General features: G+C 31.5%; 2 protein-coding genes and 1 long non-coding RNA gene across 4 annotated transcripts; 1 reads left to right on the top strand and 2 right to left on the bottom strand.

Moving 5' to 3' along the window:
- Window positions 1-970: 970 nt before the first annotated feature.
- Window positions 971-13,348, bottom strand: LOC130892770 (arylalkylamine N-acetyltransferase 1-like). 2 transcript variants are annotated; one of them, XM_057798374.1, is made up of 4 exons: window positions 13,318-13,348; window positions 12,789-13,055; window positions 9,195-9,650; window positions 971-1,280 (listed from the first exon to the last, which is right to left on the bottom strand). In XM_057798374.1, the coding sequence occupies exons 3-4, from the start codon at window positions 9,635-9,637 to the stop codon at window positions 1,082-1,084; spliced, it is 642 nt and encodes a 213-aa protein (XP_057654357.1). In that variant the 5' UTR covers window positions 9,638-9,650; window positions 12,789-13,055; window positions 13,318-13,348; the 3' UTR covers window positions 971-1,081. The 2 variants fall into 2 exon arrangements, with proteins under 2 accessions (XP_057654357.1, XP_057654358.1); XM_057798375.1 differs by lacking the exons at window positions 12,789-13,055; window positions 13,318-13,348 and adding an exon at window positions 12,659-12,761.
- Window positions 13,349-15,072: 1,724 nt separating this feature from the next.
- On the top strand, window positions 15,073-21,047 carry LOC130892734 (uncharacterized). Its single transcript, XM_057798305.1, has 8 exons — window positions 15,073-15,365; window positions 15,424-15,636; window positions 16,156-16,521; window positions 17,118-17,284; window positions 18,447-18,670; window positions 19,891-20,072; window positions 20,140-20,381; window positions 20,662-21,047. The coding sequence occupies exons 1-8, from the start codon at window positions 15,313-15,315 to the stop codon at window positions 20,742-20,744; spliced, it is 1,530 nt and encodes a 509-aa protein (XP_057654288.1). The 5' UTR covers window positions 15,073-15,312; the 3' UTR covers window positions 20,745-21,047.
- On the bottom strand, window positions 17,363-20,924 carry LOC130892735 (uncharacterized). Its single transcript, XR_009059093.1, has 2 exons — window positions 20,791-20,924; window positions 17,363-18,461 (listed from the first exon to the last, which is right to left on the bottom strand). It is a non-coding gene; the product is annotated as an uncharacterized LOC130892735 (long non-coding RNA).
- Window positions 21,048-22,754: the final 1,707 nt, after the last annotated feature.

The raw sequence follows: 22,754 nt of genomic DNA, 5'->3' as shown, positions 1-22,754 counted from the left end.
CTAGATAGGTTTAAGAATATGTTTATAAAGCATAATTCTGTTGTGTACAGACGACCAATACTTGTACGTCAATATTGTCCACTTCAATTTATTTACGTATTGTGTTACAACTTGTAGAGTATGAAAGAAAAAATTTTAAATAAAAAATATCGATAAGTACGCTTGTGATGGCGAATCTCCCGAGGCGCCTTGAAAAAAAAGTTGTTTTGCGGTGAACATTACAACTCGTTACCGAATCATCTGAAACAAAAAAATCGATACCTTTTCAAAGGTGATGTGTTTCCCCAGGTAATCAGGAAAAGTTTTTTCTCTAATTTTTATTTTTAATAGCATTCGAAAGTGAAAAACAATTTTAGCCAGAAAAATTTCGGTTAATTTGTTTTTAAAAATACCCAAAAATGATAAAAAAAACTCGCAATATTCACGAAACAAAATGACGTTCCTAGGAAAATAAATTCAAATTCATGGAAAAGGATGCATTTTTATACGAGGGAGGTTCAAAAATGATCGAAACATTTATTGTTGTTGTTGTGTTGAATTTTTGACCTCCAAGAGCTCCTTTCAGTTGTCCAAACATGTGGTAGTTACAGGATGATAAATGTGGGCTATAAGCGGGATGTTCTAGTATTTCCCAGCCCCGGTTCTTATATTGTATCGTGCGTGTAACGCGCGTTTTAAGGGCGTGGTTTATCCAGAAGCAAAATCGCCTTTACGCGCTGGACTACTTAGCAATAGGCAGGTTTCACGTGGGTTTTTAGAAGGTTAGAGTAGTAAGCAGCATTTATGGAATGCTGTGTGTGCAGGAAGTCATCGAATACAGTAATCTTATCTTATCATGATTTTTGCGATTCTTTTAGATAAAATATTTACTTCCGGTCTCGAAATTTTTAAAAACTGTCACTCGACTGGTTCGTTCGGTTGGCTTCCTAAAAGCTATGGACATACGTGGAGGAAAAATGAAAGCTTAGACTTTAAAAAATATCCTTATTATTCACTAATCAATATTGTCTGGTATACTATCAAATAATTATTAAGTACCAAAATCCATACATATACATAAGTATAAAATAATTTATTGAAATCAATCAATTTTCTTCACATACACAGTAGCTGCATTATGAGGTGGTTTCGTTTTAAATACTATCTTATCATCTACTTTGTAATCTTCATAAGGTAGTCTGTATATACATTCGAAATTTAATTTTTGTAAAGCTAAAGCTGTAAAATGACTTGAACATTCTACTACCATAAAACCACACTTTTTCTCCTTGCCGGTTTCCCTAAAACAAAAGCTTTTTATAAGCAGTTGTATCCACACGAAATGACAATTTTAAATTTAAATACGTCATAAATTATTACAAATTCCTTTAATTTCTAATTTCTTAGACCTTTTGATATATTTATGCATGTAAATTTTAGGTCTCTTCTGTTTTAAAATTAGTTTATTCAATAATTTTTGGAAGATAAAATTTGACGTTTCGACTTTTCTTCAAGTCTTTGTCATAATATTTTTAAACAGAAAAAACCTAAAATCGAGAACATTTAGATGCATTGAATTAATTACTACACAATTTAGATTTAGATTAAACTAACGTAACAAATCAGAAATTATCAGAAGATTGAAGTCCGTATGATAAATGATTTAATTGAAGTAAAATAATGTGACGTGATTGAGTCATTTGTTAGTTCCTTTAAATCATGTTACCAGCCCAAACAATATTTTAACGCTTCCCTTCATAAAAATGTTCACAATGTTATCATTTTTTATACAAAGCCCAATCGGGATTCCCCGAAATAGACAGATCCTTTGACGGTACAATACACTGAACAAAGTTCTTGTAATAGACCGGGCGCTGGATGGAGTTGAGTGTGCAAAATGTGAGGACCGCATTCGGTGTATGGTTTTGAACTCATAAAAGCATGCAGATTATGATTCTGGATGTTTCCAGGAGCCATATTGGTCAATTTTTTTTACACCCAAACCCCTTAGTAAATGGACTGAACGCATACTTTGATATCATTATAACGATTGTTTTAGTCAGAATATCCAAATGATTTTTATGATTAAAGATACTTACAGCTAGTCAAGTGAAAAAACAACAGGAAAATTAAAAATAAAAACAATTATTATTGATAAAAAAAATTTTTTAATTCAAAAAAGCTCCATGAAGGAATAACGATGAATCTCGAACTATATTTTTAGGAATAAGCAATTTTTTGTCTATATCTTCACACACAATTGACGTTGTTACTTCGTTATCGAAGTTTTTTAATGCTTTGTAATTGATGAAATGCCCACATTTATTCAATATAACGATTAATTGTTTCGATCGAGTCAAATGATGTACAGATTGAGCTAAGGCTATATGCTTTGGAGTCTGTTTTTCAGTAATCGTGTAATACACATCATAAAACACTGATAACGCTCGTCGATTATAATTCTCACTTAATTTATTATTCTTTGCACTGAACAATACTTGCATAAACATTTGCCAAGTATTCGGTAATTGACCTTTTTGTAAAAATTGTTCAATTCAAATTTCATCACATAAGTATCCATCTGGTATTACTTTAGTATTTAATATTTCTTTTCGGAGTTGTTTAGCTACTTGAACAGTGTAGTTTGTTGAATTTACGGTACGCATATATTCAATGACTTCATCCAGTAGTATATTGCCCATAAACATCAATGATGATTTTGATCTGTCACTCGGATATGAAAATAAAACATTTTCACCATACTTATTAATGAGCAGTGATTTCATAACACGATTTTCTACAATTGCATCTTCTATTTCAGTGAGTTCAGCTGGTCGCTTGGCCAAGAACGACACTTCAAAAGAGTGAGATGTTAATTGATGTTTCAGTTCATCAATCAGCTTTTCAAATGCCCCTATAAGTATGTCATATCATCGCAAATAAATCAGCGGGTTATTCGCAAGTGCCAATTTTTGTGAAAGTATTTAAAATTTTTTCCGCTGCTGAAATGTCACAACATAAAAAAAGATTTTTGTTCTTATTTCTTGTTTGTTTACCACAGATTAAACATTTCTGTTTCGTATCAAGTTTTAATTCACTTCTTGATGACCGACGAACACGTTGGCTACCTGAAACATTTGCTTCTGTAGAGGAGGTGGAAGTAGAGGCGTTCTCCTGCGATACAAGCTCGATGCCAGGAACAATTGTGTACAGTAAAGTCTGTAACACTTTCTATTTTCTTACTAATATCATCTTTTCTGCGATCCGCTGCTTTTTTAATACTAATAAACGTTTGTGGTTTTGGATTCTTCACTAAATCACCCGTTTTATCGCAAAACAAACACGACAATTCATTTATATTTCGCTTCTTCACATTTATCACTTGTAGTGACATTGTCCGCGCTTTTATTTAAATAAATAACACTAATAAAACAGTCGACTGTGAAAAAACTTGAATATTATTACTAAAATACGGAAAAATAAACCGTTATGGGCTACAAATTCTTTTCTACTGACTACTCCAAGCGCTATAACTCAGCAACGTGCCGAGCAGGGAGAATGGGAAGAGGAAAAGGAAAACGGACCAGCACAACTGCCGGCAACATGTGATTTTCTATTATTTAGGTTCTCAGGTAAAAGAATTAAAGCATAGTTGCCGGTCCTCACATTTTGCATACTCAACTCCATCCAGCGCCTGGACTATAAAGCGAATGTGGCTAACTAGGATTACAATTTGAAAACGATGCATTCGAATACACACAATCAATATTAACAAATTTGATGAAGAACAGGTACATAACCACTCAAATTTTGATGAGCTAGGTTCAAATAAATATCACTAATCCAACAGTCAAAATACATCTCAAACTCACTCATCTGTATCTAATATCCAATTTCAAATAGATCAATAACACAAGTAAACACGAATTTGTAGTCTGAGTTCTGCATGTCTGATTTTAATAACCTTAGTCAAATTAATGAAAGAAAACGTGCTTTGATGTAATACAGTTTACTTTTATATAGCAGAAAGAGATTTCGAGTATTGAGGAAGTCTCTGTTAACTCTTTTTCCCCCATTTTATTTATAAGGAATTCATTCATCAATATTTGTAATTTTTTTGGCACAAAACACAATTAAAATAAATCTATAGGTAGTGTCGAAAAAATATTCTGACACGGTTACAAAATGTTTAATCTCGAGGGACCTAACGCGTTTTATAGATGGAGCTGTTGAGTTTTTTAAACATATCTGAAAAAAAAACTACTACTTACAAGCTCTAAAGCTGGTAGATTATATAAATGTGAAATGATAAATTGGTTATCATAACTCCGAATATTTCATTGCCTTCACAAACGTTCAACGTAACGGGTAAATTTGGTTAGATTTATTTGGTATCATTTTTTTATAAATTGAGCATTAAATTCGAAAACTACAAGGTATTTCCAAAATAATTATAACTGCCATACGCGAGTTTTATTATCTTTTTCAAAATATACTGTTATTCTTGACATTTCTCATTCTTTGAAGTAACTAAGGTTCAAAAACGCTGCAGGCATTTTAAACAAATTAACAACTGATGATATGAATGATAATTAGATATTTTTAATAATAATGAACTGTACTTATACAGCATTTTCCATCAAATATCCAGAAGAAACTTCCCAACGAGTTCTGCGCGCTCTTTTCATAACCTACGTTATAATCTTGGTGGTCTAAAACAATGTGATAAAAGTGGAGAACTTTGTTGCATCCAGTCTAGCGCAATTCCGAGCTGATGCCAAGGAATGAGTTTTGATTGGAGAAATATGTAGTTAGTTAACCAAAAGTTATTTCTCTTACAACAAGACATAATAAGATCGAAGGACTTGGATGTTGAAGATGCAGTGCGACAATTTTTTGCATCTAAGCCCAAAGAATAACCTTATTGACGTCTCCGAGCTAAACTTCGAGTATTGGGGCTTTATTTTTGTATGATTATTAAATAATCGAAGTTAATATTGGGAGCTGACATTAATTTATGAAATGACCCCTACATTATTTGATTAAAAATTATTTTCATTTGTTTTTTCGTCATTGCTCCGTTCAATACATAACATTCTTATAATCTAATAGCCGCAAGAGAGGTATAAAAAATTGAAATGGTTGGTTGATGTACAAAATGAATACTTTGTAGATAAAGTTCACTCATGTACGGTTACATGGTAAATTACACAATTAAGTAATTACAGTGATGTGTTCGACATACATAGAAATTTTAATATCAATTAAGTGAGTTAAGTGTTTGTTAGTGTATATTTATTTGCCATGTCAATTTTTATTCATAATAAAAATTTATTTTCGACTATAGAGTTACTGACGTGAATATTATAATTGACGCCATTTCTAGTCGATAAAATATGGTTGATAAATATAGCAATTACGCTAATTGTATCTTATAATACAATGTGAATAAAAGTTTATTTGAATTTGAACATATACTGATGCCTTCTTTTTAGATGTATCAATTGCAACAACTCGTTTTTTATCCTGAACGAATGCTTGCAATGGGAAGTTATTCTAGAACTAGAGTCTTTTTTTTCTTTCCACAGAATCCACACTCTCCAATTTCTGATATGCCTTATCTAATTGGGTGCTTCTTGAGGCAAAATATTTGGTTGTAAAGATTGTTTATATCGACTCATTCCATTGAGTGCGCTTTAAATGTGAGAACTTCTTTGATTGAAAACTTTTAATTCGAAATATCACAACCACTCCGCCACTGAAATTCCATTAATTAAATTATCCCTTTATTCCTTTTCTCCGATATTGCAATAGAGGATAAATCCCTAATAAATTGAAAATATTATTTACCATATATGTAGAAACACATTTTCCGTTTTGCTGGGGTCATCATTGAAAATCGATTCTGACCTTCTGGCATATACATAAAATTTCCCAAATGCTACAGAATAATTTGTATTTGTCGTAAGGAAAACCATTTATAATTATTCTAGGAACGAGAGCTTATTTGTTAATATATATACAGGGTGTTTCACGATTTTTTAACCAGTATATATGTTGAAAACTAAAGAGAGGTGTCTCATAAATAATATCGGTTTCCAAGGTTAATTTATTAATTGAATAATCATCCACAAAGCCTCTATATCTGAATTATGCTATGGTTTGAATCTCCTTACTCTTCTAGAAACTTTATTTTTTAATGTAAACTTTTTTTCTATATGTAAAAACAAGTGACAAGTGAAACAAGTTTTTTTTTCAAATAAATCCTGCATATAGTTAAAAATGATACACCTTGGATATGAGAAAACATAATTGTGCAGGATTGACCTTGAATAACAGAATTGGATTCGATAAATTTGGAGTTTTGTGAATGTATATATTCACCATAAAATATTAGTAAAATAATCATTTGAATTAATTAGTTTACTTCTTTTGAAGCACCTACTACCTCTTTTCAATGTTGATCACATTTCTATCAATTTTCTAGGCTAATTTTATGCAAGATATGTCACCATCAATGCCATCAAGGATTCTGTATCTCATTAACATTTATAATGATATACACTATGATACTTTGGACGTTATGAAAGATAATATTCACGTATAGGGTTTCAATATATACCCAATTGATTTAAAATAACCATTATTTCATACAATACCAGAGGTTGACTGTTACTTCAATATTAAAAAATGAATAAATAGAAGCCGTACTTTGATTTAAGAAATGTGACCAATCTTATAAAAGCCGTCCAATTAATCAACCTATATATTTTCAAATAATATTTTAATGCTTAAATTCCTTTTTTTAAATATGAGTGATTTTAAAATAACTGTGATTTTTACAACTCCTGATTCTTAAAAATGGAAAATGCTTTGGGTATTTCGGGTATTAACCTGTAATGTAGACTACCGGTCGAAAGTTTCTGCCCACCCTATAGTTTGCGTTCACAACAAATGAAAACAATACGATACATTTTGTAATGCATTTTTTTAAAATCTTATGTATAAATATATGGATAAGAATATAGTTATATCAAAACAAAAGTTTGTAATTGTAACATATTTAAATTTTTCATTCATCGATGTAACTCCCTTCTGCTTTTGTTCTTTCGGTGCACAATTCTGGCAAACGCCGTATTATTCGACAAATAATCGTCGTTTATTTGATTCCATTCGTTTTTCAGGATATTCCAAAGAAACGAAGTCGAAAAATATTAGCTTACTTTCCAATTCTTTGCACAGCTGGCCAGAACGTACTACATTTTCCTTTGATATTATTCATAGCCCTTTGTCTTCAAAGTCCCTTCAATTTTAACTAGGTCTCCAGTGACCCTTCCTCCAAAACATCCCCAAACCATCACCGAGTCTCCACCGTGTTTCACAGATTACACATTCCTCCTTAAACCCGCGCACAAACAGTCTTCTATTAGTTAACTGAGTTGGAATTTCTGGAACCGTTAGCGATATTCATACAGTCTTCTATTAGACCCAAAATCTCATACTTTGATTCATCACTTCATAAAACTCTCTATCACTTTCTCACAACTTTAGCAAACTTTTATTTTGACGTCTTAAAAGAGGCTTCTTCACAGCCTCTATTTCAAAAAGGCCAACTCCTTTCAATCTCATTTTCACTGTAGAAGGACTAAAAGCCCAATTACTAGATTCATTGATTTGAACTCGTAATCTGGGCCCGTTGTCTACAATTACGTTTACTGATCAATACTAAACATTTATCTCCAGCGGCCGCCCTGAACGCCAAAGCTTCCTGATAGATGCATATTTGTTCTCGCTAAAATAAAGCCAAAAGTTTTCACCGGTTGTGTACTTGGAGGATACCAAGGAGGTTTTAGAGCTGGGATAAACAAAGTATGGGGCTACTTATTCTTTCCATTGATTTTGATCAAGCTTACTACTCAATACATAGAAAAAAACTATATGAAGCATCATCCTTTTGTTGTTAACCTACAAAAACATCAAATGCTTACTACGGATCAATTTGGATTTTTAAGTAACAAATACACAGGTGATACTATATTCCCTCGCTCAAATTTTGTTTACTCCAGCCTAAACAAGCATCACGCCACTTCAACAACTTTCTGTGTTTTCCTTAAGTTTTCGATTGTGTTGATCATATTTTAATTAACAAATTACAGTACTACGGATTCGAGGGAAGACCTCTAGCTTGGTTTAAGTCATACTGTACCAACAGAAGTCAGCTTGTAAGGGTTGATACAACGATGTATTCTAGTAAATAAAATTTGAAGTGCCTCAAGACTCAGTACTGCCCTTTTTGAGTCGCATTTTCGATATGGTCTTTCCTTCTGGGGCACGTTAAAGATTTACTTATAATAAACAGTAGGAATCACTACTCTTGACTCTTGATTATTTATTCATACTTGAATCCGTTTTCCCAATCCGTAAGCAGGCTTCTCCTATTTTAGAAGTTCGTTGTATAGCTATCTACTCCATTGCGAAGATTACGTTCTAATTTGACTCAAATTATTATTATTATATATGATATACTTTTCGATTGTATTGAGTATATTAGAGTGACCGTTTTGCTCTTTTCCAGGTAATCGATGTGAACCGGTGGCCATCCCCGACTGATAAGATAGTCTCCGCTATCTTTACAGCACGTTCCCCAGGTTTACCTCATTGATTCGAATGATTCATGGTCTGTGATCTCGGATGCGCTTGGTTGCAGTGACAATTGCGACAGTCATCACACCGGCAACTTTCTTATCTTCAAAATTTCATGCAGGAAATGATCCAGACGATTCCCTGAAATGTCTGTTGTCTCAGCTATCTCGCGCGCCCTCAATCGGCGGTCTGGCAAAACTAGATTATAGATTTTTGTCACGTTATCCTCTATAGTAGCCGTTTTCAGGATATCTGGACCTGGCTCATCAAAGATCGATGAGTGAGCACGTTGAAACTACTACAACCATTTTTTTATGGTCGCACTTTTTCCGTTGTTCTAAGATCCACATACCACGCGGTCAAAACAAAAATCCGATCTGGAGAAATTTCGACAGTAGCCGTCGAGAAGGATGTACTAGACCCATTATAATATTATACAAGGAATCGAAGGATATTAGACAATTTGTCATCATTCAACACCTGTACCAGGATGGGGTATTGAGAAAAAAAGTATTTGCTAATGTAAAATCAGTGTATGTAGAAATGGGGAAATAGTAAAAAATGAAACTTACAAAATTCTGTACATCATATCTCGTGCGATTCCCAAACCTCTGTAACTAGGATGTACCGCTAGAATAGGACTTGTTATAGCTCTGTCGCATTCGGGGAATTCTTCAAAAGCGTTACAGTGTTCATCTACATACGTCAAAAAATTATAAATCGTCATAAAATCCTTATTGTCGCTCTCTACTTGTTCGTGTTTCTCATTTTTTTCAAGTATGTACGATATACAAATAGCAATTAGTTTTCCATTTTGGACAGCCTTCAACGATACTCCACTATCGTAGCCTTTTATTAAAAACTCCTCTAAAGGTTCATTGAAAGGTTTATCTTCCGTCACTAGATTTATTGATGTGTTTATCGGTTCATCCGGCATAAAATATTTTCTCATAAATTGTATTATTTCTTTTTTCTCTTGTTTTTGTATTATTTTTATTTCGTAAGGTTTAGTCATTGCCAAAACTAATCTGAAATATACCGCAACATGTAGACCCTAGTTTCCAAAATCAGTATAATAATTTTAATTCAGAAGCAAGCTCAAAGAGTTTCGAATATGAGGAAAATGAGTGAGTAAACTTACATTTGATTGTTGTCTAATATCCCAAAATGACCTCCGTTCAGATGAGTTTCTGATTCAGAAAATAGGAAAAAGTCGTGAGAGCTCACATGAGATGAATTAGAAGATTGAGGACACATATTATTGACCAAAGAGTCGTTTAATAAAATTGCGCTTCATCCTTAATTCAATCATGTCCATTTACATGAGTTTTCAATTTAGAAAAAAAGAAAAAGTCGGTGGGACTCATTCTGCTCATCAACCAACGACGTAAAGTAATAAGTTGTTCGATTCTGTCCATATTTCCATTGGTTCTTGCAAATGAAGGTTCTCGCTGTGTGGTTCATCTTTCATAGACTTTCTTCCTTTTAAAAATGCCTCAAATTAACAAAAAACTTGAGCTACATACAAAACACTCTATTCATAGACGCGCAGAAGTATTGCAAAAGTTGCTGTTGCACTGTGCTCGAGACTGATTGCACACGGTTGCTTTGAATTACTATTTTTACAATGCACCTCAACAAACGATGTATCAATTGTTCAACAATTCCTGCTCTAAGTCATGTGCTTTCAATGTCGTTTCACAATTCTTCTCCACAGTTTACGATCTGTAGAAGAATTCTTCCAACACTGCATCCAACAATTTTTTTCTTTAGCCTTCCACTTCTTCTTGTACCTCCTTCCCATTTTCTATTGACCCTTTCCTGATATCCCTTTAGCATGACCTTTACTCTTTCATGTATCTTGTTATTGGTGGGTATTTATACAAATCCCTCAGTTCTTGGTTAGTCCTTATTTTCCAAAGTCCTTTGTGTCTTTATTAAAAACTTTCGGAACAAATTTAACGATTACGTATTATTTAAATTTTTATGTAAACGAATAGTCATTTATAGAGTACAAACTGAAATGTTTGTAGATTAAAGGAACCACATAAAACAGATATTTTCAACAAATTTGTTCCACGAAAGGTTGAATCGTTACGTGACGATTTTTTACAGATATAATCTGTTTTATCAAATCTGACGCTATCATCAATTTGCTGACTCTTTGATAAAGTAGACGTCGGCGTCGCGAGCCTAGCTGTTTATCGTTTGATTAGCTGAATTATGTAATTACAGTGCACTGCACTGTTGTGCATTGTTGATTGTTAAATTAAATACGTAGGCATAACAACTATCCACACATGAAGTAATCGAGTTAATTAATAGGAAAATAAATTTTATAATATGATACAAACATTGATGAATATTTCAAATGAATTATTTTCAAAACAAAACCTAAATTCATTGTTTTCGGTATTAAGCGCGTGAATGGAGCTTGCGCAATTCAAATTTCACAAGGTTTTCAAACAAAATTTGGGGAGAGTGGGAAAAAATCTTGTAAGTATCTGTTTAGCCGATTTTTATAAAATTGAGGTTGTAAAAATTGAAGCTGCTTTCCTATCCACCCGTCAGCGACTAATTTCATGTATAGAAAATGATGGACGACATTTTCAACACCTAGGATGCAACGAATAACGAAGTTAATTGTTAGATTTGTTACATGGTTAATTCAATGATTTATTCTTAGTAATATAGCGAAAAATTCTCACCGTTTACAAATTTCTTACGATATCTCGAGACAGAAAAGAGAAATCGACATGCGGTTTTCGCTATTTCAATAGTGATTTAGTTTACTTTTAAAAAACCTATTTAAACTTTTATGCTTCTATCTACATTTCTCAGGAGAAATCACAATATTTTAAATATATGGAACAAAGCCCTCTAGCATTCCCGTTGCTTATTGAATTGGTTAGACTTTATATATTTTGTATTACTGGAAAAAAGTTCTTTCAAACTTGTCATATTCTCTTCCTTTTCCAATTGGTTACATCATACCACTATTTTTTACCATTTTCAAAGGTAGAACTGGACATGTTTAGCGATAATCAGATTCTGTGCAAGAACCTGTGGAAAATAAAAAAATATGTGATTTTCCGGCAACCCCTGGATTCTAAAATGGTATCTATGGAATATAAGATTCATATCAGTCTCCAATTCAATATCTAATGTATTAAGAATGTATTATTGTGGAGAAAAATGTTTTTCTATGGATGGTATAATATGTTTTCTCATTGCAGTTTTATGAATAAATTCTAAAATTTCATAGGAGTTGGAAATACAACGTTTTACCATCAAATTCAACCTCCGCTAATATTCTAGTATATGACACGTAAAGAAATTACGTATTTTCCCTCATTTGTTATGCGTGCTTTTCACAAAAAGAAACTATGTTGAGTAGAAATTTAACATTTTTCACATCGATAAACAATTGATGAAGAAACGGGTTACGTATCCTAATAGTTGCTCCATTCTATAGAATAATTTGTAAGTGAAGATCCAGAACTGTCATTTACACTTTGCACGGACACGCACTAGATTTTAATTTCGTCATTAAGCTCTCAAATGATCAATCGCTTGTTTAAACACTTTTTGCGCGTTCCCAACTGTTTTCAAAGAATCTTCCTCGTCTTTAACTGCCTCATTTTCTTTTTTGAAACGCTAATGTCACTTCTAAATATTCTTTGAAGTAACTACATTATGATTCTTATTATTTTCAATGCTTCTTTTGTACTTAAAACAAAACTTACTGTAAAGGCGTTTCCAAAGTCCAACTTTCTCACTCTCACTAAAGCAGCTATAGATGCTATGCGTTTTTTTAATCATACCTCGTACATTAAAATATTGACGATAAGTTTTCAATATTAGTAGTACTTATTTGATAAATATATATTAAAAAGGATCAGCTTAGAAATATCAACACGATTTTCACGTTATTCAAAGTACGTTTGATTTTTACAAAAAAACACATTCATGTGAAATACACAGAAAAACTTTGAACTAGCTTCTGATTTAATTGGCGAATAATTCTTGTACTTACAAATTAAAAATATTGTACACCAATTAAAAATTATGTATTAAAGCACTGTATCTATATATTTTCATTCATTTAAATCAACCAATATAATATTTCGCAATAAACTAAAAATAAAATGTATTTTTATACTTACTTCTTATCAACATCCAGCGCAGTATGCGTACAATCTATAATAATCCACTCGTTTATGTAAATTGAAAAAAAACATATTCACATACGACGTAATAATTCAGTTACATAATTATCCGAGTTTGAAGATGACTATAAAAAATTATAATGATCCTTTTATTAGCGTCTCGGCATGTATGAAATTGATTCCTCATGCTGCAGCTAATTTTAATACCGATTAGATATTTAGGAAGATAATTTTCAATGTAAAACTCTGCTCTTGAAGATTTACCTGTTATATTAACATTGACATTGAATTTAATATATGCGAGTAGGTGATGATTATTTAATCCTATTTGTATTGGAAAACATCGAAGAAGTTGCGTTTTTAACATGATTACACAACTAATTACAAAATTGAAAAATTAAAAACGCTTTTATGTATTAATAGTATAACTAGTATCAAAGAGTTTCGACCGTAGAGCTGATATACCAAAAGGAGTGGAGAAATGCTTATAATAGTGTCGCTTAAGAAGCGTCAGATCATTACTTACCTTACCACGCGGCACTACAGCCCTGTGTGAGCCTTTGCCTCCTCAACAGTTAACTTTCATAGCTTCTGTCTCTTGATTTATATTCAGAATACCTTCCTGTAAATCTCACAGTTCGCAATTCATTCATGCCATTGTTCAACCGTCTTCCGAACGTTAAATACATCCGAACCATGGGAACTTCGAGCTTTGATGATACAATATTTTGGTTTTATTGGATTCTCCATTCATTTCCCGTGTTATCGCCGACATATTACTTTGATTTCAAAACCTTTCAATATTTCTTTATCGTACTCTTTGAGCGTTAATATTTAGTTTAGAAGTTTCTTCTCAGATTTGCTCCTAGTAGCTCCTGAATCCAGCTTGTAATCGCTTCTTGATGGATTTTTAGTAGTTTACATTGTGGTCTATCAGATTGCGAAGGTACTAGAAGCTGTTGATCCCTTAAAGGTTCTGTTTCCTATTCCGTTAATCTTGAAAAAGAGTTAAAACATTTAGTCTGATTTCCACTGTTGATTCCCATAAAAAAAGGAGTTGCTTCAAATTATAAAATTTGAAATACGCGTATGTTATTAATACCACTTACAAGACCAGTGAACCAAAAACTCTAAATCATTTTATCTCTGTCACATTAGTGGGGCACATCTAAAAACGACAGGAACCTTTGATCTTCTTTGACTGTTTTTTGCTCATTTAATTAAGAATGAAACTAGTATACAAAAAACTGACCTTTCACCTTCAATATCTTACGACACCTTAAGACGACTTATATAATTCAAAAATGAATTAAATCTTATTACCTATTTTTTCCGGCTGGAACTACTAATATGACTGGACTATTAATATTTAGAATGGCGCGATATTCACGATAAAACATGAATATTTAACTGACCTGGTTCCATTAACATATCGTTATTTATTGAAATCAAAAAGATATCAAATTTACGAAAATTTTTATTAGGTATTTCAACAAAACTTTATCCAAATGAACCAATTGAAATGTAAAATCATACAAAAATTTGAGATGGGTGATAAAATAAATCTCACACATTTTATAACGTGCCTAATTAACACAAAACAAATGTCTGGAGCAGTGATATCTCCTTGCATATAATAAAGCCGTAGATGTGCCAAAACGAAATAAATTTAGACCATTATTAGAAAAAAATTAATCAAAGCAACCAAAAACTAAACCTATTGGCCAAATGACCTCAAATAAAATGAAACGGCATCAATCGACGTCAGCAGACATCATAAGACATCGAGAAAAATCAAATGACAATGTACGTCAATTGGCTTCAATAGACGTCACTTTTGACTTCATAAACCAATTATTATAAGAATTCTCAAAAAATAATGAGGACAAAAGTATGAAATAAATGAAATTATTAATATTTCTTCAGTTTTATTTTCCATTCACTCCCAACACTCCCAATTACACTGTTTAACGTGCGTAAGTTCACCTTCGGTTTCTGAAGACGATAAATTTATCGAAACGCGCGTCAGTAGGTGTAATTGCGAATGTCGGTGTAGTGGTAGTGTAAAACTGTAAACAATGTATTCAGAACTTCTGTTCGTATCTCGAAATTTCATCGGCACCATACAAACATTAAGAGCAATCTTAGGAAAAACTTAAAATATGAAAAAATTAGGGCTGTAAATTAATAACATTTCTTCTTATAAAAATAAGATGATACACAATCATATAAGCTTGGTTTATAGGATCAGTCATATAAAATGTCAACCACAGAATGAGATAATCTTCATTCTTCTATGTGTCTGTGATGTATCAATTTTATTGTTTTGTTGTTCTGTGGATCATGCTTTACCACTTACAATTTTTGTAATGAAAAGAACCGAAAAGTATAATTTTTATACAAGTATATAACAAAAATTAACAAACCACAAATTAGGAATTTATTTTCTAACGTTTTTTAATTGAAAGCATAAATGTTAATACGGAAATTAAATGGTTTTGAATGAATCAAAAGTTGAGATATGGCATTCTCACAAAAACACACTGGAAAAGTATTTGTACCTTGGTTTAACACGTAAGGAAAATTATAAAAACACATAATGTTTACATAATACAGTAGAATATTTTTCTAGGTCGGAATGGCAAGGTGTATATAGATGTGTAATCTCAAATCTAGAAGAAGATAAGAGAAAAGCATTGGATATATTAAAAATATGGAAGCTTCGTACCCCATTGTTATCAGCAGGCGTAACAGGAACCTTAATTTTATTGGAAACCTTATTATCAAATAAAGATGGCTTAACAGAATTGCAAATTGTGCAAATCTATTCAATATCTCTATTGAGGTAATTAACTGTGACTTTTAAGGATCTGTTACCATAAATGTCCCAATAGCTGAGGTTTTAAGGCAAAGCATCGTAATTCTATTATTTTTTTGTCAATGAATTGTGCAAGTCGAAGCTTTGGTGATTATAGATTGTTGTATTTATTTAATTACTCCATTGATACATTTTTAATAAAATTCTAAATGAAAAAAATACCATTTGTACCAGAAGCTGATAGGGCCTGTTATAGTAGTAGATATTTTTATCCCAGTGGCTGATACTTACATTCTGTGTCTTAAATTATACCTAGGTAAGTTAGTAACTAACTACCTATAGTAGTTTCTTGATCAGCGAATGCACTCATGTGCATGATATTAAACAAAGTTATATCAATAGTATTGTTGAAGCTTGAAAAAGACTACATGTAAAATAACTGTATTTTGTATTGTTCTATTATATTTGCATTGAGAAATTATTTCAGCTACTAGGATAGTGTCAGCAACTAGGATATTTACGGTAGCTTCAATTTTGATATTTCAGATTTTTGAACATATGTGCTGCTAACAATGACAAACAGGGTACATTTAATAAAACGGTCTTAAGAAATGACCTTCCGAAATGGCTCATTGATATTCGTCATGACATAGCTCACAGCAATAAACTCCCTTCAAAAACTATGCTCGAATTAGCATTGAACTATTCATTCGAATGGCTTATAGAAAAATACTGGAAGATTCAAAATGATACTATTTCTGATTATTTTGTGAGTTCAGAGACTAAGTCTGCTAAAGTTGTGGATACTTTGAACACTTATATTGGATTGAGCTTAAATATACATATGAATGCAGATATGAAAGAATATGAAGAAGCTCTGATGAAGAAAGTGAATTATTTAGTATCAAAAAGGTAAGATTGAAACAAGAACTTTATATTTGATACTGTAGTATTTTACAAGTGATGAAAGATAAAACAGAGACCTAAAACCAAGATGATTTAGAAACATATATAAAAAATTAAGAAATTGAAGAAATATCTATGTATATTGGAGCTCATTACTCATTATTGTTAATCGAAATAATAAAAAAGTTTAAAAAATTAAATATCTTATTGTCTGGCCCTCATTAGTACGACATTTCTTTCTAATGCTTTGAAACTTTAGTAACTTCTTTTTGATAGCTCCTTAATATCATAATAAACTAAGAACAACAAATGCAAAATCATCCTAAACTTAACAAATTGTTTTGAAATTTTAAAAAATTCCTTCATTATTAAAAAATATATAAGATTTATACCAGGTGGTAGCCAACATTATCAGCTACCATCAATATGGCTTCCATAATAGTTTTGACATCCAAGTACATTAGTGAAATGATTGAAACCGCTTTATTTATATTTTTGCTCTATAAATAGCTTTTAACAAAGTTATGATTTGAGTTATTTAACTAGCTTATTTATTTTCCTTAAGTTAGTAGAATATGAGATTTAACATAAATTGTTTTCAGGTACCATAAACCAAAGACAGATAAACAAAGTCTTTTAGTCATATTAGAAGAAATTTTGAAACAATCATTAGCTGATTCACATAATTCTACTGTACCAAATAAAGTAGCTGAAATCTTGACAGATGTGAAAGGTTTGTTAGGTACAAATCTGGAAGAAGATAGTGAAGGTATTATTAATTTATTAATTAAATTAATAATAAATTATTAATTTCACTATGCCACTGGTTGAGATATTAAAATGAATATTTCAAATTAAGAGAGAAATACTTTATTGTCAAAAAATTGTTACAATTTGTGGACAAAAGTTGCTAATAACTAAAAAACAAACGTAAAAATAATACAGAATAAAACCACAATGAATAACAAAATTATAGGTAATAATAACAATAGAAGTCGTCTGCAGAGTAGAAGGCTCTTTCCAGTAAATATGCCCTAAGATTATTTCGAAATGCAGGAAAGGATATCGATTTGATTTCAATTGGCAAATGATTGTGCATTTTTTCCCATTGTACAGTATTGAGCACACAACGGATTCAATAATGAAAATTTTTAATCTTTTAAAGTAGCCCTTGCTGTTTAGTCTGAGTAAATATCTAACAGCTCTCTTTTGTAATTCAATAAGGGCATAATAAACTGTTAACGAGGAGGATAAGTTAAGTTCTGTAGAAACTGATCTCAGGAGGAATTGAATTTTTTAGATAAGGCGGTAATATGTAACTCCCATTTCAAGGAATTGTCCACAACCCTAAAGTCGATACCCCAAAATCCCTACATACATACAACCTAATGATTATTGTAGCAGTGCCTAATGAAAAAACAAAAATTTCACATTTACTTGTAATTTAGGCATAAGAACCTTCTTCGATAGCCTTGTATTGTCACTCCAATAAAGAGATTAATATTAATAATAATTCTTGAGTTGTTATTGACATTCTTTCTTGAATATTTGATTTTTCTAGTACCTTGAAGAAGCTGTACTAACACCTTGGGAAATGAGACCACCAAAAAATTGCCTCCTGTGGGAGAACTCTACTTATTTTGGAAGAAGAACAAAAAGATGTAGAGTCTTTTACAAAATATCTTCTAACTATAGATGTTTAGTGGCTGTAAAGCCAAAACGACTCTGAATTAATATAACTGTTGCATAAAAAATATCAAACCACCTACACTACATAAATATATTTGAAAAAAAACTCACATGTTAAATTATTCTTTGCTTTTATGTCTCGATTGTGAAGAATACCACGCAAACATTCTTGTTGTGTATTTGTGAAATTCATCTCCTAGGTTTACATTCAATCGTCCATTAAATTTCTTCTTGTATTTTAGGTAATCCAATAATTTCTGAAAACTTCAAATTGGTATGGACAAGGCTACTAAACATTTTATATGAAAATGAATGTTTAACTGCTCTTTTAGAAAAACTATTTTCAGTTGCCGTTGATCCTATAAACCAATCAACGAAACAAGTTGCTTTTACTTGGCTACATAATATTTTAGATGGTTTACTAAAAATACATTTTATCAAGAACAGAATTGTACATTTAAATGAGGTATGTAGAATCTGACGATTTGTTTTACCTTCGTAATGATGTATATTTTAGAGGTTAGGTTCATTGTGCCCCCTATAAGAGCTGTTTAAACCCTTTACACACGCTTGTTTATTTCACTCAGCGCTCTTAATTGTTTGATATGCATTTTCTATTTGTACAATTTTAAGTGTTTCATTTTGTTTCGTTTGTATTACGATATATCCCTTCGTGTAGTGAAGATTGAATGCAAAAATTATTTTAAAGATAATTGTGATGTGGAAGACGAACTAGATTTTGTATTGCATGAAGATGATTTGAGTGAAATATTACTAGGTTATGACTTTGGGACAGATATTGACGTTATAATAGTGAGAAAAAAAGAAGAATTTAAATTATTGGATCGGATTCAGAGGAAGAAGATGCGCCACCGTCAGACACCAATACATGGAGTCCAGGGTCACAAATATTCAATATTGATGAACCTGTAGAATTTTTCAATACAAGCTGTATTTTACAGAGCAGTTGGTGGACGAAATTGTATCAGAGACGAAAATATACGCCAATAAATTTCCAACAAAAACTCAAAATTCAATATGGCGTTCATGGCGGAGGAATTTTTGAGCCTTCATCAGAGTATTCTTGAATATGGATACGATTGTTTTGCCAAATTTGCAAGATTATTGGTAAACGGTAAACAAGTGACAATACGAAAAAAGTTTTAATGCTTTTTGTACATTACGTCTTGTTTCTTACTCTTTCTCAAATATTTAATTATTTTGTGAATCAATTTCAGGTTTCTCTTTCCAGTTTGTTACCGAAGTCTATCCAACTCGTTTTCTTTACTTCGGATACCACTTATTCTACTCAATTCTCTTTTCTTTGTATTTTCATAGTTTTAGTTAATTTTATAGTTCTACTTGCAAGATAACGCTTCCATGATGTGTCTTTCTTATTTCTTCTTTTATTTGAGTCGTCCACCATGGTGTCAATTTTTTGTTAGTAGTTGTTTTGCATATTCAACTTACTTGTTTTACTGCTTCGCTTATTGTTACTTTGAAAAAGTTCTTCAAAGTCTCCCTCTACTGCTTCTTCCACTTTCTATTTATATATCCTCATAGTTTCAAAATTGACTTTTTCACAGTTATCTTTTGTACAACAAATATTAATTATATCATTTTTACTGCTACTTCATAAATTGACTTGATATTGAAATTCTCCTTGTATCTCAAATTATTTTTTAGAATGAAGTGAATGAAAATGGTTTTCATGTAAGGACCAACAGAACAATGGAAAAGAAATTAGAATTTAAAAATTGTATATCTTTCGAGTGTCTTGATAAACTACCCATTAAGGGTATGTCAACCTTAGAAAATAAAATCATTGATGAACCAGGAAACCCTGAATCAATACAGCTATTAGAAAAGTGAGTATATCCGAGTTTCTCTAATCATTTACTATTATTTACATTGTTTGTTGCTTTTTTATTTTAGAGTTATGATTTTAAATAATAGATCGAAAGATGTGATAACTACCTTCATCCAATTAATGAAAACATTCGAAACTCCTGACAATTATAACTCGATGAATTTCAACACAGTTTCAACTATAGAAGATATTCCGTTAGAAATTGAAACTATACAGATATTAGATTCTAGTCAAGAAACTAATGGTAGATTGTCCGATGTACAAGAAGAAACGACACATAGTACTTCAAGGTGGAATATTGAGAAAGGTATTGCAAGTATATGTTTAAGCTTCATTCCATTTGCTTTCATTATTTTACTTATCACTTATAAAATGCAAATAAAAACAAAAAAAAATACTGATAAAGTTGCCTAATTCTGCCAAAAAATATCCCAACCTAACCTAACCAAATGCCGATATCTCATAGTTGCTAACATTTAGAATATCATTTCTCCTAATACATGAGTAATGATTTAATTTACACTTTGGATTTTTAGATTCTATCTCAGAATTGTGAGTCTTTGCCAGTTAATATATTTTTGTTTCAGATACTTCAAAATTTAAGGGCTACCCTTTAGGAATAATGCCAAAGCAAAATAGAAATGAAAATCCCTTGATAACATTCCACTGATGTTCTTGTAACCTATATTTAAAAATAGACTTGAAGTATACTGTACCTGGAATTGGTCCTTAGATTATGTATCTAAAAACTGTCCTATTAAATACCTAGGAAGAAAACTATCTATAAAAAATTGGATCCAAACAATCAAATATTCAAAAAGGAATCATACCAAAGACTACATATTTGTCAAGGACCTAATGCAATACAATAAAGTTCAAAAACACGGAGAACTCTGGAGCAGTTAGAAAGTAAATTTCAACAATTCTAATCACATTTTTATAAAAAAAAACCATTAAAATAAAAAACAAATAACTCATTTTTTATTTAACCCAGTGGTCCAGGTGTACCCCCTGGTATCCTCGGAAAGCTCTAAAACTTATGTACTTAAATATTTATTTCCACTAAATCAAACTTGTCGAATTTTGTCAACATTTGTAAAAATTTCACAAATAAAATGTATTTTTATCAATAGAATTCTTGTCATGTGGAATCATTTCGTATCACTGAGAGTATGTATAATGTAACTAAAAACCCAACTTTACATTAATAAATACTATTATAAAGTAAAAACATCTAATTAAGTAATAATGGGTAAAATATAACATAAAAACCAACTTTTCCACAGTGAGTCATAAAATCGTTATCCAAAATGGCCGACTATGTCTCTTATTTATTATGAGAGGTACAGCGCACACTCCTTCCTAATTACTCTATGTTCTAAAGTTAAAACAAATAACATTATCGTGATCGGTCTAAATATAAATGTTCTGTGGGTGCAATCATAGATAAACCACATCCTGGTGTAATTTCATGTTGACGTTCGACGCTAGTTTAAACCGTCAAATGAGGTCACGTTGTATAATTGCGATAGGAGTGCTATCTTATGTTAATGAAATGTCAAATATAAGAACATCTAGCTGAAGAAAAAAACACTAGTATTTACCACCTCTGTCAATAGACAATTTATTCTATAGTGGAATTCTTAGCTTTACAGTATTCAAAACACTTTGGTAAACAGCTGATCATTAAGTTTTTTTGCTCTAATACCCGATTTAAAAAACTATAAAATGTTTAGATTTCCCGTTGCATCAATTTAAGATGACTCTTCAGTCACAATTGTACCACTTGACGCTCTTAGTCAGCATCAACATGAAATTGTACCTCAAAATTTGAATAGAGGAATCTCGCACAAAAAGCAGAACTAATCAAATGTACCCTGGAAAGCAATACTGTCATTCAGTTACTGTCAAAAAGTGTCTCATAACTATTTTATTTTGAACTTCAAATTTTTAAAATCACGTTTTGTCTTTATGAGGATCTAATGGATGGCGCTAAAAGAACGCATGAATTTGAGTTAAGTAATGGGAGGGGCAGGAGCTGGTTGTTTTGTACGTTAGGGTGTCCAGTTTTAGTAGCAATGGCGCAGTGGACCGTGGCTCAACGTGTTTTCGCTGTTGAACATTTCTTCGAAAGTAATGAATCTGTTCAACAGCTTTTCCACACAGAGTTCAATGTCGCCAGGATGCCATCTGTTTGAAGTAATAAAAGTGATCAGCACTACAAAAAAGTGATAATTTCACTACAAACAATGCATATCGATATTCCAATAAATAGTCATAAATTGGATAATCTAAATATTGTATTCATGTGAATCCATTTTGTATGTAATCAAAATAAAGCAAATTATACTGGTTTGAAATTAATGCGTTCTTTTTCCTCCACCTTGTATATATGAATATTATTCCATGATTCAAAATAATGTCCGTCATTTTTTGTTTCTTGTAATCTAGATGCCAAGCTTATACAATTGAGAACAATTTTATTACAAATTATTATATGAACACATATTTCAATAACTGTACAGTTTACCATATTTGAAATAAAATATGGTAACATCAAAGTTATGTATAGAATTCAAACTTCTTCAAATATCGGATGGTATTTGATTTGCTTTGTATATTTTTTAACAGCTCTAGCTAAGCAAACGTTACAATTTACGACTTGAAGATATCAATTACG

The sequence above is a fragment of the Diorhabda carinulata genome, chromosome 4, assembly GCF_026250575.1.
Source record: "Diorhabda carinulata isolate Delta chromosome 4, icDioCari1.1, whole genome shotgun sequence".
In the NCBI taxonomy this organism is placed as follows: Eukaryota; Metazoa; Arthropoda; class Insecta; order Coleoptera; family Chrysomelidae; genus Diorhabda; species Diorhabda carinulata.
Note: the sequence above shows the minus strand (reverse complement) of the source record. Positions and strands in the feature narration are given on the sequence as shown.

Bases quoted from the DNA above. Each gene is read 5' to 3' on its own strand.
- LOC130892734 (XM_057798305.1), top strand. From the start codon at position 15,313: ATGGCATTCTCACAAAAACACACTGGAAAAGTATTTGTACCTTGGTTT. The intron at 17,285-18,446 runs GTATTATTAATT...CTTGTATTTTAG, and splicing joins TCTGGAAGAAGATAGTGAAG to GTAATCCAATAATTTCTGAA. The intron at 18,671-19,890 runs GTATGTAGAATC...ATTATTTTTTAG, and splicing joins GAATTGTACATTTAAATGAG to AATGAAGTGAATGAAAATGG.
- LOC130892770 (XM_057798374.1), bottom strand. From the start codon at position 9,637: ATGACTAAACCTTACGAAATAAAAATAATACAAAAACAAGAGAAAAAA. The intron at 1,281-9,194 runs GTAAGTTTCATT...CTTTTGTTTTAG, and splicing joins GATATGATGTACAGAATTTT to GGAAACCGGCAAGGAGAAAA.